General features: G+C 49.1%; 1 protein-coding gene, 1 long non-coding RNA gene and 2 other non-coding genes across 15 annotated transcripts in view; 1 reads left to right on the top strand and 3 right to left on the bottom strand.

Moving 5' to 3' along the window:
• Positions 1-5997, top strand: part of ARMH1 (armadillo like helical domain containing 1) — a 50678-nt gene extending 44681 nt beyond the window's left edge. For 8 of the 12 annotated variants that reach the window (XM_072772502.1, XM_072772499.1, XM_072772508.1 and 5 more), the window contains 6 exons: positions 3320-3460; positions 3571-3643; positions 3731-3860; positions 3957-4034; positions 4292-4373; positions 4553-5997. In XM_072772502.1, coding sequence (XP_072628603.1) covers positions 3320-3460; positions 3571-3643; positions 3731-3860; positions 3957-4034; positions 4292-4373; positions 4553-4731 — 683 coding nt within the window. In that variant the 3' untranslated portion in view covers positions 4732-5997. Of the gene's footprint in view, positions 1-3319; positions 3461-3570; positions 3644-3730; positions 3861-3956; positions 4035-4291; positions 4374-4421 lie in introns of all 12 variants that reach the window. The other 4 variants (XM_072772503.1, XM_072772504.1, XM_072772505.1 and 1 more) reach the window with 4 other exon arrangements.
• On the bottom strand, positions 671-783 carry LOC140603295 (U5 spliceosomal RNA). The gene has a single exon (XR_012006293.1). It is a non-coding gene; the product is annotated as a U5 spliceosomal RNA (small nuclear RNA).
• A 1789-nt stretch (positions 5998-7786) lies between the features above and the next one.
• On the bottom strand, positions 7787-16168 carry LOC140602666 (uncharacterized). Its single transcript, XR_012005572.1, has 2 exons — positions 15056-16168; positions 7787-14239 (listed from the first exon to the last, which is right to left on the bottom strand). It is a non-coding gene; the product is annotated as an uncharacterized lncRNA (long non-coding RNA).
• Positions 10683-10798, bottom strand: LOC140603293 (U5 spliceosomal RNA). Its single transcript, XR_012006291.1, has one exon. It is a non-coding gene; the product is annotated as a U5 spliceosomal RNA (small nuclear RNA).
• Positions 16169-16201: the final 33 nt, after the last annotated feature.

The following is a 16201-nucleotide window of genomic DNA, read 5'->3' as shown; positions in this document are numbered from 1 at the left end:
TTGGCGCCTGCCTTTGGCCCAGGGCATGATTCTGGAGTCCCGGGATCAAGTCCCGCATCGGGCTCCCTGCATGGAGCCTGCCTCTTGCTCTCTCTGTGTCTCTCTTGAATAAACAGATAAAATCTAAAAAAAAAAAAAAAGATGATATAATGAACTTTTTAAAATATGCTTGAAAATATAGATGAAAAGTGATATAAATTATAACCTACTAAATGGACTTGTGACGAAAGAGAAAACACAAATAGTCCTCTAACCAACAAAGAAAATGTATCAGTAATTTTTTCCATAAAATCAGTTCAGAGAATCTATCAAACATTCAAGATAAAATTCTAGTTTTACACAAACTCTTCCCAAGATTAGAAAAAGAGAATACAAACCCCAATTCATTTTCTAAGGTTAGCCTAATCTTTTTTTAAGGTTAGCCTAATCTTAATATAAAAATCCATCAATGATAGCATGAAAAAGAGAAATTATACACCAATCTGCATAAACCCTACCCAAAATATTAGCAAATTAAATCTAACAGCATATGCTAAGGATAATAGGTCATCTTGGAATGCACATATATCATCATAATAGGAAAAAAGTCTGAAAAAAATGTAATGTCTGTCCAATAAGAGATATCTACAGAAAACTATAGCAAATGCCATACCTATACCTAATAGATGAAACATTGGAAACTTTTCCTTTGAGCTCAAAAATAAGACAAACTCACAAATATTCCTCTCCATGGAAATCTTTAGTAAAAGGCAAGACATGCAATCTGAAGAGAAACCAGAGTATACTCAGCTATGTTTGCCACTCTTTCCACAATTGACTGCAGTTCCCCAAGACTGGTGTCTATTCCTGTGCTACCGCCACTCTGCTAGAAAAACTTGTGAAAGGAATTTTGGGAAAAGATGTAAGTTGGTCCAAGTAAACAGGGAAATGTGCAGTTTTAAACCTAAATGTAGCATCGAGGCTGGCACCCTGGTTAAGCAAATGTGCCCTCTGGATGAGATGCTAGGGTTGGCGGACAGTGGTGCAAGGTTCACAACCTGCCCCACCCACTGCTTTGAGTGTGAGGGACCCCAAAACATTGTTTATTTATTTTTTTTCCAAAACATTGTTTAAAGAGTGCCTGGGAAAGAAGAAAAGAAAGAAAAGAAAAAAGAAAAGAAGAAAAGAAAAGAAAAGAAAAGAAAAGAAAAGAAAAGAAAAGAAAAGAAAAGAAAAGAAAGAAGAGAAAAGAGAAAAGAAAAAAAAGAAAAAAGAAAAGAAAAGAAAAAGCGCTTGGGTAGCTCAGCTGGCTAGGGTGGGGCTCTGGTTTCATCTCAGGTCATGATCTCGCGGACTCCTCGCCCAGTGGGGTGACTGCTTGAAAGATGCTCTTTCTCTACCCCTCGCCCCCAACACGTGTACTCTAAATAAATGAGTCCTTAAAAAAAAAAAAAAAAAAAAAAAAAAAAGCATTTCCATGATAGGACAATAATTAGTGACTTTAAAAATATTTTTTAAAGGTGTTGCCCAACTCTGGAAGGCTCTGGGGGCCCTAAGAAGCCTGGGCCCCTAATCCATATGGCGACCCAAACTTAGGTTCTCTCTTAATTCATCCTTGAGCTTGCAAAAGACACACCCCAAAATAACAACAAAACCCAGCGGGATTGAGTCCCACATAGGGCTTCCTGCCTGGAGCCTGCTTCTCCCTCTGCCTCTCTCTCTCTCTGCATGTCTCATGGATAAATAAGTAAAATCTTATAAAAAAAAAAAAAAAAAAAAACCTTAGTTATTCGCTAAGCATTAAATCAGGAACCTAATAACACTTTCACAAGCCAAGCATCTGTCTTTTAGACACTCAACACTTAGCCTCGCCTAAGCAAGGCCTCCAAAAATTTCACTACCAATTCTCTCGTGCTTCATCCCACAAAAGCCTTCGGCAGCTACACTAAAGGCCCAAATTAAAGTGGAAAGAAAAAAAAATAAAGTGGAAAGAAACAAAATATGCAGGGGAGCCCACCGCTCCAGATACGGGCTGATCCCCCTACGCTTGCCGTGCCTTTGCACCTGCCCACCAAAGCTTTTCTTCCATTGCAGAGAATTATCTCAAGTATAGCCTTACTGGGTAAAAATTCCCCGACAAGGAAATAAAAGGTTAATTTTTCATTATTTGAAGAGATAATACTGGTAATAGTTCCCAGGTGTCTATGTGAGTTCTGGTATGCAAATGACCTAGTCAGAGACCCCAGCCTTCCTGAAGTCTTGGCTCCCCTGGGGGTCAGCAGAGGGCGGGGGGGGGGGGGGGGGGGGGGGGGGGGGGGGGGGGCGACCTGTCTCCTGTGCAGGGGAACAGCACATCCTGTCTTCCAATAGCATATACCAACTCACCCTGTCCCCTTCCAGCTCGGCCTCTCTGTGATTCCTTTCTCTCTGCAAAAATATTCCATTTCCCCCACCTTCCCAGCCCCCCCCCCCCCCCCCCGCCCGCCGCAGCCTGACCCCTATGAAGAACACCACACTGTACACCTGGCACAATAGGTGTTGGGTGCAGATTTGCTCCAAGGCTGTGTGAATGCCGGAATGAGTGAATGCCTGGAAAGTACCTGTAGAAAAACCTCAATAAATTCTAGTTCCCTTCCCCTCCCTATCCCTAACCAAGTCTTGCCTTTTGCTTCCACCCCTATCCTGGCCATGGGACCTTAGCCAAACTGCTTTACCTCTGTGGCTCGTTCCCTCAAACCTAAAATGGGCCAACGGTCACAGGGTTATTGCAAAGCAAACCTCTTTTCAAACCTCTTTTCAGCTCTTCCTTCGATGGGCTGCTGTGTGGAGAACCCAGGTGAAGGTTTCTCCAAACCGCAGCCTCTCCTGTTTCCACCCTTCTCACTCCCTGCCACACGTCCTCCACCCACTAGTTCTGTCTCCCTCTCACCCAGGGTCTTTGCCCAACCTTTCTCCATTTGAAGACCTAGCTGCTCCCACCTCCAGGACACCGGGATTGCCCTGAGCCACCGCCGAGGGGCCTCCGGCCCTGCCAGCCTCTAAGCCTCCTTGATGGGTAGGCTCACCACCCAGCGCTTCCTCCTGCCTCTGCGCCTAGTTCTTCGAGGGCTGATTGTGGGGGATGAGGTTCTGCCCCCTCCTCCTCTTTAGCCCCAGACAGAGGACGGCAGAACTGAGATGTTGCCTGCCCAGCTCTCCACACACACACACGGTTCTGGCCAGTAAAAGGTGCTAGGACAGGTGCATGAAGGGGGTGCAGGTAAAGGGAAGAGACTCGGTTCAAGGGCGTCTTGGCTTGCTTGGTGGGGACGGGGCGTGTTGGAGCGTCAGGCCTCCCCAGGCTTCTGCTTTTCTGCAGCCATCGAGCTGATCAAGGACCTGGTCAACTACGACGTGTGCCAGGCGCTGCTCAAGGGCCTCGTGGCGCTGTTGATACCGTCCGTCAAGGAGACCAGCAAACCGCAGCCCAAGATCCTCAACGGTAGGGAGCGGCTCGGCCTGAGGTCGCGGAGGGGGGTGGAGGGGGGTGCGTGTTGGGCTTGGGGAGCCCGGCCTCGCGCCTCACACCTCCCGCCCCCGGGCCTCCACCAGACTCCTCGGTTCCCCAGTTCACCGCCCACCTGCCGGTGTTCCTGCAGCAGGCCGCGGCGGCCAAGGCCATCGGGTAAGCGGGCAGCGGGAGTGGGGGGAGGCGGCGAGCCAGGAGCGCCGCGGGGTGCCGAGGGGTCGCCGCCGCCGGTTCCCCGCGCAGGGTCCTGGCGCGCAGCAACACGAGCGTCGCGGAGGAGCTGCTGCACCAGCGCGTGGTGCACAGCCTGATGGCCGCCATGGGCAACACGGACCACAGCAACAGCCAGCGGCAGGCCAGCCTCACGCTCGAGGTGGGCGGCGGGCGGCGGGCGGCGGGCGGCGGGCGGCGGGCGGCGGGCGGGCCCCGGGCGGGCGCAGAGCCGTCACCCTCCCGCCCGCCGCCGCAGTACTTGGTGCAGATGTTCCCGGTGGTGGAGGAGCACGTGCGCAGGTCCATGGGAGAGGGGCTCTATCAGCTCTTCCTCGTGAGTGCTCCGCCCCCCGAGCGGGAACCCCGCGGGACCCCCGCCTCGGAGGGGGCCCGGTGGCCTCGCGCCGGGCGGTGGCCTCGCCCCGGGCTGTGGCCCCTCCCCAGCCCACCCCTCGCCCCGCCCCTCCTCCCAGCCCCGCCCCGCATCCCGGACACGCCCCTCGCCGCCCCGCCCGCCCCCCGCAGCCCCGCCCCGCGCCCCCCGCAGCCCAGGAGCCCCCACTGCCTCGGGCCCCTGGCTCCCGTCCTCAGAGCAATGCCGAGGACTTGTACATGAAAATAGACAGCATTCAGGCGGACATCTTAGCGGCCAACAAAGTCAACGTCTCCAAAGGTGAGTGGGGAGCGAGGGGACCCGGCGCCAGGAGCTGCGGCCCCCCAGGCTCAGCCCCGCGCCCCGCGCCCCGCGCCCCGCCCGCAGCGTTGTGCTTCAGCGGCGTTTCCCACCGCAACTCGAGCTTTCACCGCGGCGCTCACGAGCCCGAGAGGCCGGCTTACGTCACCTACTTCCAGAAGGAAGATACGGAAGGAAAGGAGTGACGGAGCCTTGCGGGCCTTCCGGAGGGGCCGGGGCCGCGGTTCAGGGAGCCCGGCAGGCGGGCCCTGGGGTCACGCTCACCGCGACTCCACCGGCCCCAGGCGGGAGGCTGCGGGGGGCCAGGGGGAGCTGCCGGCTGGCGAGGACTCAATAAATAGTCTTGCTGTCTGTCTGTCTGTCCTCTCTGTGGGGGCAGGGGGGAAATGAGAGCTTTGTGGAGGGCTGGGGCGCCTCTGCTCAGCAGGGGGAAAGCGGGTGCAGAGGGAAGCAACATCGACAGCCCGGAAGGTTTAAGGCCCGGCCTGGGGCGAGCCTCCCCCTGCTCCCCACCGGCCCCTGGCTCTCCCGGGAGACCACGGCCACCCGCTCTTTCCCCTCCCTCTGGTTGCTTCTTCCTCTCACTCCCTATTGCTGATTCATTCTCTCAACCCAGCTGCTTTCAAATTGAAGTGACCTTGACGCTCTTTATCTACTTTTTTACCCTGGTGATCTCATCCAGTCTCCGCTTTCAAGGCCATCTGTATGCCAGTGACTCCCACGTTTCTACTTCCGGTTAAATATTTCCACTTCTCTGCGGCCAAAACTGAACTGATCCCCTCCCGCCTTCCCCAACGCAGCTGATGGCGACCCATCCTCTCTGCGACTCCGAACGAAATAGCGTCGTCCTTAATGTCTCTCTTCAACATCTGTATCCATTTGTCTGTTGACTCTACCTTCCGAGTACATCCAGAATCCAGCCATAATCTCACTACTCTGTTGCTGATACCCTAGCCTGAGCCACCATCATTTTTCCTGCTTCGTTTTCCCACCACTACTTAGACTACTCTAGAGGTCTTTCTTTTCTTTCTTTCTTTTTTCTTTCATAACGTTTTTATTTATTCAAGAGAGGCAGAGACATAGAGGGAGAAGCAGGCTCCTCGCAGGGAGCCCTATACAGGACTCAATCCCAGGACCCTCAGGACCCCAGGATCATGACCTGAGGCAAAGGCAGACACTCAACCACTAGCCACCCAGGTGTCCTCTAGTGGTCTTTCTACCCCATTCCCTTTTCAATATAGCAGTAGGGTAGTCTTTTAAACTTAGATTCTAGTCTAAGTCAGCCTTCCACTCAGGTCATGATCCCTGGGTCCCTGGGATTGAGCCCAGCATCTAGCTCCTGCTCGGTGGAGAGACTGCTCCCTGCTTGTGCACATGTGCTCTGTCACTGTCAAATACATTAATAAATCTTTTTTAAAAAACAACAGGGACGGGACACCTGGGTGGCTCAGCGGTTAAAGCATCTGCCTTTGGTTCAGGGCATGATCCTGGAGTCCCGGGATCGAGTCCCACATTAGGCTCCCTGCGTGGAGCCTGCTTCTCCCTCTGCCTGTGTCTCTGCCCCTCTCTGTGTCTCTCATGAATAAATAAATAAAATCTTTTAGGGATCCCTGGGTGGCGCAGCGGTTTGGTGCCTGCCTTTGGCCCGGGGCGCGATCCTGGAGACCCGGGATCGAGTCCCACATCGGGCTCCCGGTGCATGGAGCCTGCTTCTCCCTCTGCCTGTCTCTCTTTCTCTCCCTCTCTCTGTGACTATCATAAATAAATAAAAAAAATTTAAAAAAAAAAATAAAATAAAATAAAATCTTTTAAAAAAAATAATAAGGGCAGCCCCAGTGGCGCAGCGGTTTGGTGCCGCCTGCAGCCTGGGGTGTGATCCTGGAGACCCGGGATCGAGTCCCGCATCGGGCTTCCTGCATGGGGCCTGCTTCTCCCTCTGCCTGTGTCTCTGCCTCTCTCTGAATGAATAAATAAATAAATCTTAAAAAAAATAAAATAAAAATAAATAAATAATTTTAAAAAACAACAGGGATGCCTGGGTAGCTCAACAGTTGAGCATCTGCCTTTGGCTCAAGTTGTGATCCTGTGGTCCCAGGATCAAGTCCCACATCCGGCTCCCTGCAGGGAGCCTGCTTCTCCCTCTGCCTGTGTCTCTGTGTCTTTCATGAATTAAAAAAAAAAAAAAAAAATCTTAAAAAAAAAATCATACATGGCTCTCCATTTCAGGAACAGTAAAGCTAAAGTCCTTCCTGTGGCCTGCAGGGAGGACTGTAGGCAATCTAGTCTTCTGTGACCTCTGAACTGTCTCCTACTTCTTTCCCCTTCACTGGAGAGCATAACTACATGGTTCTTAGAACCTTTCACCTCAGCGGTGTAGCTACATGGTGAACCCCTCACCTCCTTGCAACTCTATACATAAGTTACCTTCTCGATGAGGGCTAACCTACATTACCACTCCCTATACTCTGGCCCTCAAGTCCCTTAAGCTGCTATTTTCCCCCCAAACACATTTATTACTTTATTTGTGTATGGCCTGTCTCTCCACCTGTATGTATACATAAGCTCAACGAGGGCAGGGGTATTTTTGTTCCTTACAAAACATCCCTAACACCGAGAATAATGCCTGCCATGCCCATGTTAATGACTGAGGTCTGAGGAAATTGTCCATCAAATCAGAGGAAATGAAATCAGAAAGCCGTAATTCCCCAAGTGGCCACAGGAGGGCATCACCGGCCCTGATATTGTTAATCTAAGGCGGGCCAGCGTTTCCCTCAAACCGACCCGGCTTTGAGAGAAAAGTTAACAAAATGTAGTTATGCTTTACATAAAGCTAAAGGGGTTTTCTGTTTTAAAGAAGTGCCCGTTTTTATTCTTCAGATGCTCTTTGTTTTGTAGAATGATGGTAAAAAAAAAAAAAATACCCCAGAAATTTTTTGGAAACTTTAATAATCAGAAAATCCAAAAATCTGGAAGCCACTGGTCTAAGGTGACCATAATTTTTTTAAATTTATTTTTATTGGTGTTCAATTTACTAACATACAGAATAACCCCCAGTGCCCGTCACCCATTCACCCCCACCCCCCGCCCTCCTCCCTTCCACCACCCCTAGCTCGTTTCCCAGAGTTAGGAGTCTTTACGTTCTGTCTCCCTTTCTGATATTTCCCACACATTTCTTCTCCCTTCCCTTATATTCCCTTTCACTACTATTTATATTCCCCAAATGAATGAGACCATATAATGTTTGTCCTTCTCCGACTGACTTACTTCACTCAGCATAATACCCTCCAGTTCCATGCACGTTGAAGCAAATGGTGGGTATTTGTCGTTTCTAATGGCTGAGGAATATTCCATTGTATACATAAACCACATCTTCTTTATCCATTCATCTTTCGTTGGACACCGAGGCTCCTTCCACAGTTTGGCTATTGTGGACATTGCTGCTAGAAACATCTGGGTGCAGGTGTCCCGGTGATTCACTGCATCTGTATCTTTGGGGTAAATCCCCAACAGTGCAATTGCGGGGTCATAGGGCAGGTCTATTTTTAACTCTTTGAGGAACCTCCACACAGTTTTCCAGAGTGGCTGCACCAGTTCACATTCCCACCAACAGTGTATGAGGGTTCCCTTTTCTCCACATCCTCTCCAACATTTGTGGTTTCCTGCCTTGTTAATTTTCCCCATTCTCACTGGTGTGAGGTGGTATCTCATTGTGGTTTTGATTTGTATTTCCCTGATGGCAAGTGATGCGGAGCATTTTCTCATATGCACGTTGGCCATGTCTATGTCTTCCTCTGTGAGATTTCTCTTCATGTCTTTTGCCCATTTCATGATTGGATTGTTTGTTTCTTTGGTGTTGAGTTTAATAAGTTCTTTATAGATCTTGGAAACTAGCCCTTTATCTGATACGTCTTTTGCAGATATCTTCTCCCATTCTGTAGGTTGTCTTTTAGCTTTGTTGACTGTATCCTTTGCTGTGCGAAAGCTTCTTTGCTTGATGAAGTCCCAATAGTTCATTTTTGCTTTTGTTTCTTTTGCCTTCATGCATGTATCTTGCAAGAAGTTACTGAGGCCGAGTTCCGAAAGGGTGTTGCCTGTGTTCTCCTCTAGGATTTTGATGGAATCTTGTCTCACATTTAGATCTTTCATCCATTTTGAGTTTATCTTTGTGTATGGTGAAAGAGAGTGGTCTAGTTTCATTCTTCTGCATGTGGATGTCCAATTTTCCCAGCACCATTTACTGAAGAGACTGTCTTTCTTCCAATGGATAGTCTTTCTCCTTTATCGAATATTAGTTGACCATAAAGTTCAGGGTCCACTTCTGGGTTCTCTATTCTGTTCCATTGATCTATGTGTCTGTTTTTGTGCCAGTACCACACTGTCTTGATGAACACAGCTTTGTAGTACAACCTGAAATCTGGCATTGTGATGCCCCCAGATATGGTTTTCTTTTTTAAAATTCCCCTGGCTATTCGGGGTCTTTTCTGATAAGGTGACCATAATTTAATAAAAACAATGGAACTTTTGTGCTCGCTTTGGCAGCACATATACTAAAATTGGAACCATGGAACCTTTTTTAAAGATTTTATTTATTTATTCCTGAGAGACACACGGAGGCAGACATAGGCAGAGGGAGAAGCAGGCTCCTCACAGGGAGCCAGATGCAGGACTCGATCCCAGGACCCTGGGATCACACACGGAGACACCAGACATCCCAACAATGGAACTCTTAAAATTGAATCTTAAATATAAATATCTAAAACATCCTACATGAAATTAATACATATTTTCCCCACTCTTTACAAGTTCAGAGCTATAACAAAGTTGAAAGGAAAATACAACCAATACCTATATACCTATCACTCTTGGACACATTTGCTTTCTCTCCATTTGAAAGTTGAAGTTATTGGGGCACCTGGCTGGCTCCGTCGATAGATCGTGCAACTCTTGATCTCATGATCCTGAGTTTAAACTCCACATCCAGGGTAGAGATTACTTTAAAAAATAAAGTTTCAGGGATCCCTGGGTTGCGCAGCGGTTTGGTGCCTGCCTTTGGCCCAGGGCGCGATCCTGGAGACCCGGGATCGAATCCCACATTGGGCTCCCAGTGCATGGAGCCTGCTTCTCCCTCTGCTTGTGTCTCTGCCTCTTTCTCTCTCTCTGTGACTATCATAAAATTAAAAAATTAAAAAAAAAAATAAAAATAAAAATAAAAAAAATAAAGTTTCAGGGGGATCCCTGAGTGGCCCAGCAGTTTGGCACCTGCCTTTGGCCCAGGGCACCGTCCTGGGGTCCCAGGATCAAGTCCCATGTCGGGCTCCCTGCATGGAGCCTGCTTCTCCCTCTGTGTCTCTCCCTCTCTCTCTATGGCTATAATAAATAAATACTTTTTAAAGAAATAAAAGTTTCAGGTATCATGACACGTCACTAAATACTTCACATTATGCTTCTACTAAGAATAAGGACATTCCACGTAATTACAATATTATTTTGGTGATCTGAGTAATGGTTCACAAATATGTCCACATCCTATGCCTGGAACCTGTGAATCTGTTACTTTACATGGTGTAAAGAATTTTGTGGGTGTGATTAAGGGTCTCGAGATGGGGAGATTATTCTGGATTAGCCAGGTGGGCCAGAGGTAATCACAAGAGTCCTTATAGAGAGAGACAGGAGGATCCAGAGTTAGAACTAAAAGATGACAAGACAGAAGCAAGAGGCTGGAGTGGGTGGTGAAGGGGTCACAGACAGGCAGCTTCTAGAAGCTGAAAGAAGCAAGGAAACATCCTCTCCTAAAGCCTCTAGAAGGAAGGCAGCCCTGTCCTTAACTGGAGACTGCGGACCTCCAGCACTGTAAGAGAACCAATATGCATAAAGTCACAAAGTTTGTAGTTTCTTGTTGCAGCAGCAATAGAATCTATCCAACTACTAACATCTAAAATAGCGTAAGATTTCCACAGTTGTCCCCAAACCATACCTTATTTTCATGTCTATTTTGGAAGATTTTTGTTCAGGAGAGAAGCCAAAAACGAGACCTCCTATTAACTGCAGAGACTGATATGGTAGGAACTTCAAATTCAGGGTCCTAGATTAAAGCTCGGAATAAACACTTTAACAGAGGCATATAGTTTTAACTTTAAAATATCACAAACGCCACACACAAAAAACTTAGTGACAACAGAACAGCGGTTTAAAGTTTTTTTTTTTTTTGAAAGCCAAGCCCTTTTACCAGCCCTTGCAGAAAAAGGGACAAAGAACACAAATAAGGTCTGTTTTTCACACGCGATAATAAGCCCTGCAAGCGCAAGGCCTCAAAAAATTGGGTAAACACTCAGAATTGTTCCTCTCCACGGAAATCTTTAGTAAAAGGCGAAAGATTTATACGATCTGAAGAGAAACCAGAGTATGCCTGCGGTCCTGCTCATACAGCTCTCGGATAACTGTCACTCCTAAATCAGCAATGGTAGTTATTTATCCAAAAGAGCCAGGAACTTCTGCCTTTCTCTCAGTCAATCCTATGACGGCAGTCTCCTTTCTGGGAGGGGAAAAAAAAGTTGAAAGAAAAAGAAAAATCTAGCCGTTTTAAAATAAGTAATAATCCGGGTGCAATGCATTGTGGGTATGTAAATGAAGCTGTCACCCGCCCCAGGTTGCCGGAAATTCCTCCAAGCTCCTTTCCCCGCTGAGGCCGAGAGCCACCGCCAGGGGGCAGAGCAGAAGCCAGATTGGCAGGAAATCGGACGCCTGGTCCAACCAGAAAGTCTCCTTTTGGTTTTTTGTTTTCATTTTGTTTTACAATTGGCACTCCAAGGTGAAGTTTCTCTTGAATTAAAATCGATTTTTTTTTTTAATTTTTGAAAATAAAAAACAATTAAAAAATTCTTGAATATCATTGTCTTCATACATTCATTCAACAAAAATGTATTGAACACTGTGTCAAAGCCTGTGCTGGGTCTTAGGTACGCGTGGTGAGCACGATGTTCAGTGACACACGGGCCAAGCATGAAAGGATTCACCAGAGGCGGGTGATGAGGGCCTTCAGGGCAGCCCCATAAGCAGGACGAACAAGGTAGAGAAAGGCAAGAGGCTCAGTGGCAAGGACCAGATTTTGATGGGCCTTCAAGGCCAAGCAAAGAGCTTGCACTTACCTTGAGGGGAAGGGGGGGGCAACGGAAGCTCTTTATTCCTGAAGCAGCATCAGCATCAGCATCAGCTGCGATACTGGTGTTACGAGTTGAATCGCTTCCTCCAGGCTCCCTGCTCTGTGGAGAGTCCGCTTCTCCCTCTGCCCCTGCTCCCGCTCGCTCTCTCCTCCTCTCTCTCAAATAAATAAAATCTTTACATTGTGCCTCCCCAAATTCGTCTTTTGAAGTCTTAACTCGAAGTCTCTCAGAATATGACTTTATTGGGAAATAGGGTCATTCCAGGTGTGACTAGTTGAGGCTTCTAGAACTGTGAGACCACACATTTCTGTGGTTTAAGCCCCACAGTCTGTGGTACTTTGTTATGAAATTCTAGAAAATACACCTGGGTACGTGTTAGAAACGCAAATGATCGACCCGCATCCCAGATCTACCAAGTCAGAAACTGGGGGAGGAGGTGGGACCCAAGTGTCTGTGTCGACAATCGAGGGTTGTTTTTTTTGTTTTGTTTTTGTTTTTGTTTTTAAGATTTTATTTATTCATGAGAGACACAGAGAGAGGCAGAGACACAGGCAGAGGGAGAAGCAGGCTCCCTGCAGGGAGCCCGAGGCGGGACTCGATCCCGGGACCCGGGGTCGTGACCCGAGCCACCCAGGCGCCCCTGGGGATTCTGATGCAGCTGAAGCGAGAACCACCGAGCGCCTGCTCGGGCTAACGCCTGGAGGTTCTGGAGGCGAGAAGTTTTGCGACCTCGGGGAGAGCCAGCAGGAAAGGCCGCGAGTATGCCGGGAGGGGAGGGCAGGGGAGCAGCGGCCGCGGGAGGGGCGGCGGGAGCACTTGGCGGAAAACCGGGAGCAGAGGGCAGTCCCGGGAAGGGGGTGGTGAGGCCCGCGGGCCGAGGGGAGGCGCCGCCCAGGGCGGTCCCGGGGGGCACGGAGCCCGCGGCCGGGGCGGGCACCCTACGGAGGCGGGGAGCCCCAGAGCCCTTTCTGGAAAGGCCAGAGATCCCAGGCTAGCCCTCCGCCTGCTCCCCGCCCCCCAAGGTCAGCGGAGGGCAGGTCCGGGAGGCGGGGTGCGGGTGCGGGTGCGCAGCCCCGGGACGACCGCCCGCCGGCCTCCCGCCCCCCGCGCACCCCTCAACCTTCCGCCAGGTCGGCATCGCCCGGAGCCGCCGTACCTGCGGCTCCCCGCGCCCTGCAGCCGCCCCTCCTCCGCTAGGACCCCACCTAGACGGCGGGCACCCACCCCGGCCCCTGGGGGCTTCTTCCCCCTCTCCCTGGGTAGTCCCCGCGGGCCCAGGGGCTCCTCCTCTCCCAGCCGAAGAAGAAAATGGGGAGAGGGGTAGGGGGTGGGAAGAGCCGGCTGGCCCTCCAACCACATTCTCCTTTTGGAATATAATGAAAAACCACGACCAAACAACTTCACCCTATGCTTTTGTTTCAGAAAAAGTTCTGATGGAAATCTTTTCATTAAAAACAAATTTTCCAAAAAAAATAAAAAATAAAATAAATAAAATTTTCCTGGGGGGAGGCAGAGAGATGGGTGAACTAGGTGATGGGGGTTAAGGAGCTGTGATGAGGGCCAGGTGATTATGGAGGTGCTGAATCCCTATACTGTACACCTGAAACTAATATAACGCTTAACGATACTGGAATCACAATAATGCACTGAAAACATTAAAAAATGATGAAAGTGCATTATAAGAGTAAGAAAAGGGATGCCTGGCTGGCTGGGTTGTAGGAGTATGTGACTCTTGATCTTCCAGTCATCAGTTCCAGCCTCACCTAGGGTGCAGAGATTACTTAAATAAACTTAAAAAAAAAAAAAAAAAAAAGTTCCCGCAGCCCAAGACAACAAATGGGATTTTTATTCTAAATGGATAGCTCCCACTGAGTTTCCCCTTAAAGAACCTTCACTGTGGATGCATTTACATTGGTACAATTTGGGGATTTTTTTTAAAAAGATTTTATTTATTCATGAGAGAGAGAGAGAGAGATGCAGAGACACAAGCAGAGGGAGAAGCAGGCTCCATGCAGGGAGCCCAACGTGGGACTCAATCCCAGGTCTCCAGGATCACGCCCTGGGCCAAAGGCAGGCGCCAAACCGCTGAGCCATCCAGGGATCCCGGGAGTATTTTTTTTAAAGATTTTATTTATTTATTTATTCATTAGAGACCCAGAAAGAGGCAGAGACACAGGCAGAGGGAAAACCAGGCTCCAAGCAAGGAGCCCGATGTGGGTCTCAATCCCAACACCCCGGGGATCATGCCCTTAGCCAAAGGCAGACACTCAACCACTGAGCCACCCAGGCATCCCAGATTATCAGTGTAGATTCATTCACTATCTTATCCGCTCCATTTAATAATTTCCCCCACTTTTGTTATGAAAAATTTCAAAAAAAAATTTCAGACAATAAGGTTGAAGGACTACTATAGCAACCACCTATATACCAACCAACCTAATTCAACATCTCTTAACATTGTGCCGTCTCACCCTTAGCTTATTTGTATGTTATTATAGGGGAAGAAAAATATTCTTTCCTTCTACCCTTCTAGGTTCTCAGTTGGGGTTCTGTAACAATAGATGGATTAAAAAAGCAAAGGGTGAGGGGTGGGGGTGCCTGGCTGGCTCAGTTAACACATATAGCATGTATTCTCAATTCTCAATCTCAGGATCCTGAATTCAAGCCCCATATTGGGCATGGAACCTATTAAAAAAAAAAAAAAAAAGTAATGAGAAAAGCAAACAGTAGTGCATTAACATGTGTATCTCCTGTATACATGGGAAAATTTTAAGGATTAGTAACTTAAAGAGGTGGCCAGAACTTGGGCTTATATAGCATCTTGAACAAAGAATGATAAAGTTGTAGAGAAATAACAGGACAAAGGAAAAAAGTTTTAGGCTCCAAGAACAGGAAACCCCGGGAAGATAAATATATGGGGGGACGGGGAGGCTAATGGAGTTAAAGCTTGTTTGCAGATTCCTCTGGTGCCATTACTGGGTGGGTAAGGGTCTAGAGTCCCCCCAGTAAAGGAAAATTGATATTCTGGCTTTAGGCAGAAAGGGGAAGGGTAAAGAGAACTTTTTCTGTATATGCTGCTTCATAATTGGCTTCAACTCAAAATAATTCTTATGTCAAAGAGGCACATTTTAGAGTGACATCCTGGTTTTCTTCATTACTTTTTCTGAACTAGTTGAAAGTTGCAAACATGGGACACCTGGGTGGCTCAGCGGTTGAACATCTGCCTTTGGCCCAGGGCGTGATCCTGGAGTCCCAGGATCGAGTCCCACATCGGGCTCCCTGCCTGGAGCCTGCTTCTCCCTCCGCCTATGTCTGCCTCTCTCTCTGTGTCTCCCATGAATAAATAAATCTTAAAAAAAAAAAAAAAAGTTGCAAACATCATGACTCTCTTGCTCTAAGTATTTCATGCATCTCCCAAGAATAAGAATATTCTCTCACATAATCATGGCATCATTATTATACTTCAGTAAATTAGAACTAATTCCCTAAAATCTTTCATACCTATTCCATCTTCAAGTTTCTCCAGTGCAGAGACGCAGACGAGGCGCGGGCGGGGGGAGCCCCCCCCGCAGCGTCTCGGCCGGTCGGTTCGGAGCGGAGCAGCAACAGCAGCCGTCTAATAACTCCCTACGGGTCCCTTGGCTTCGCGACCCCGCCCCTCACCATTACTGCGCCCTCCACGGCCTTTTGGGATATGTAGTCTCGGCAGGATTCTTCCGGCGCCTAGGCCCGCCCACCCGCCTGGCCACACCCCCGTCCGCCCGGCGGGAGGGTTCCGGTTGCCCGCCTTCCGCGCGGAGCGGCAGCAGGCAGAGGGAGAGGGGGCGGGCAGGCTGCCAGGGCCCTGGGATCAGGACCTGAGCCGGAGGCAGGCGCCCTTCCATTATTTCCTATCTCCACCGTCAGTTTCCCTCGGGGCACTTAGCACAATTCATAATTGTTACTTCTTTTGTTCCCTGTTTATATGAGAAATGTTAGGTCAAGGAGGGCAAGAACTGTATCCTGGTCACTATTATTGTCCTGAGCCCCCAGCACTGTCCCGCACGTGGCAGACCATAAACATCCAGGTAATCTGTGTCTCCCAGGCACTTTAAACGTAGTTCCTCATTTAAAATTCGCAGTAGGGATCCCTGGGTGGCGCAGCGGTTTGGCGCCTGCCTTTGGCCCAGGGCGCGATCCTGGAGACCCGGGATCGAGTCCCACGTCGGGCTCCCGGTGCATGGAGCCTGCTTCTCCCTCTGCCTGTGTCTCTGCCTCTCTCTCTCTCTGTGACTATCATAAATAAATAAAAATTAAAAAAAAAAAACAATAACAACAAGAAAAAAAATTAAAAAAAATAAAATAAAAAAAAAAATAAAATAAAATTCGCAGTAACTCCGTGAGGAAGAAAGCGTGCTCCTCACTGTGCGAAGAAGGAAACCCAGAGTCCAGTTTCTAAACTGCCCAAGTTCACTGAGCTAGTAACCGAAGAAGTCGGGATTCGAACCCACGGCTGAAGGAGTGCACAGCCCTCGGTCTCTAACCTCCAGCAGGTGCTCAGCTCCGGGCAGCTCAACCACGCTGCCGCTCGGCGCGGAAGGCCGGCGACCGGAACCCTCCCGCCGGGCGGGCGGGGGCGTGGCCAGGCGGGTGGGCGGGCCTAGGCGC

Source organism: Canis lupus, chromosome 13 (assembly GCF_048164855.1).
Source record: "Canis lupus baileyi chromosome 13, mCanLup2.hap1, whole genome shotgun sequence".
Taxonomy (NCBI): Eukaryota; Metazoa; Chordata; class Mammalia; order Carnivora; family Canidae; genus Canis; species Canis lupus.
This window is presented reverse-complemented; position numbering and strand designations above follow the sequence as displayed.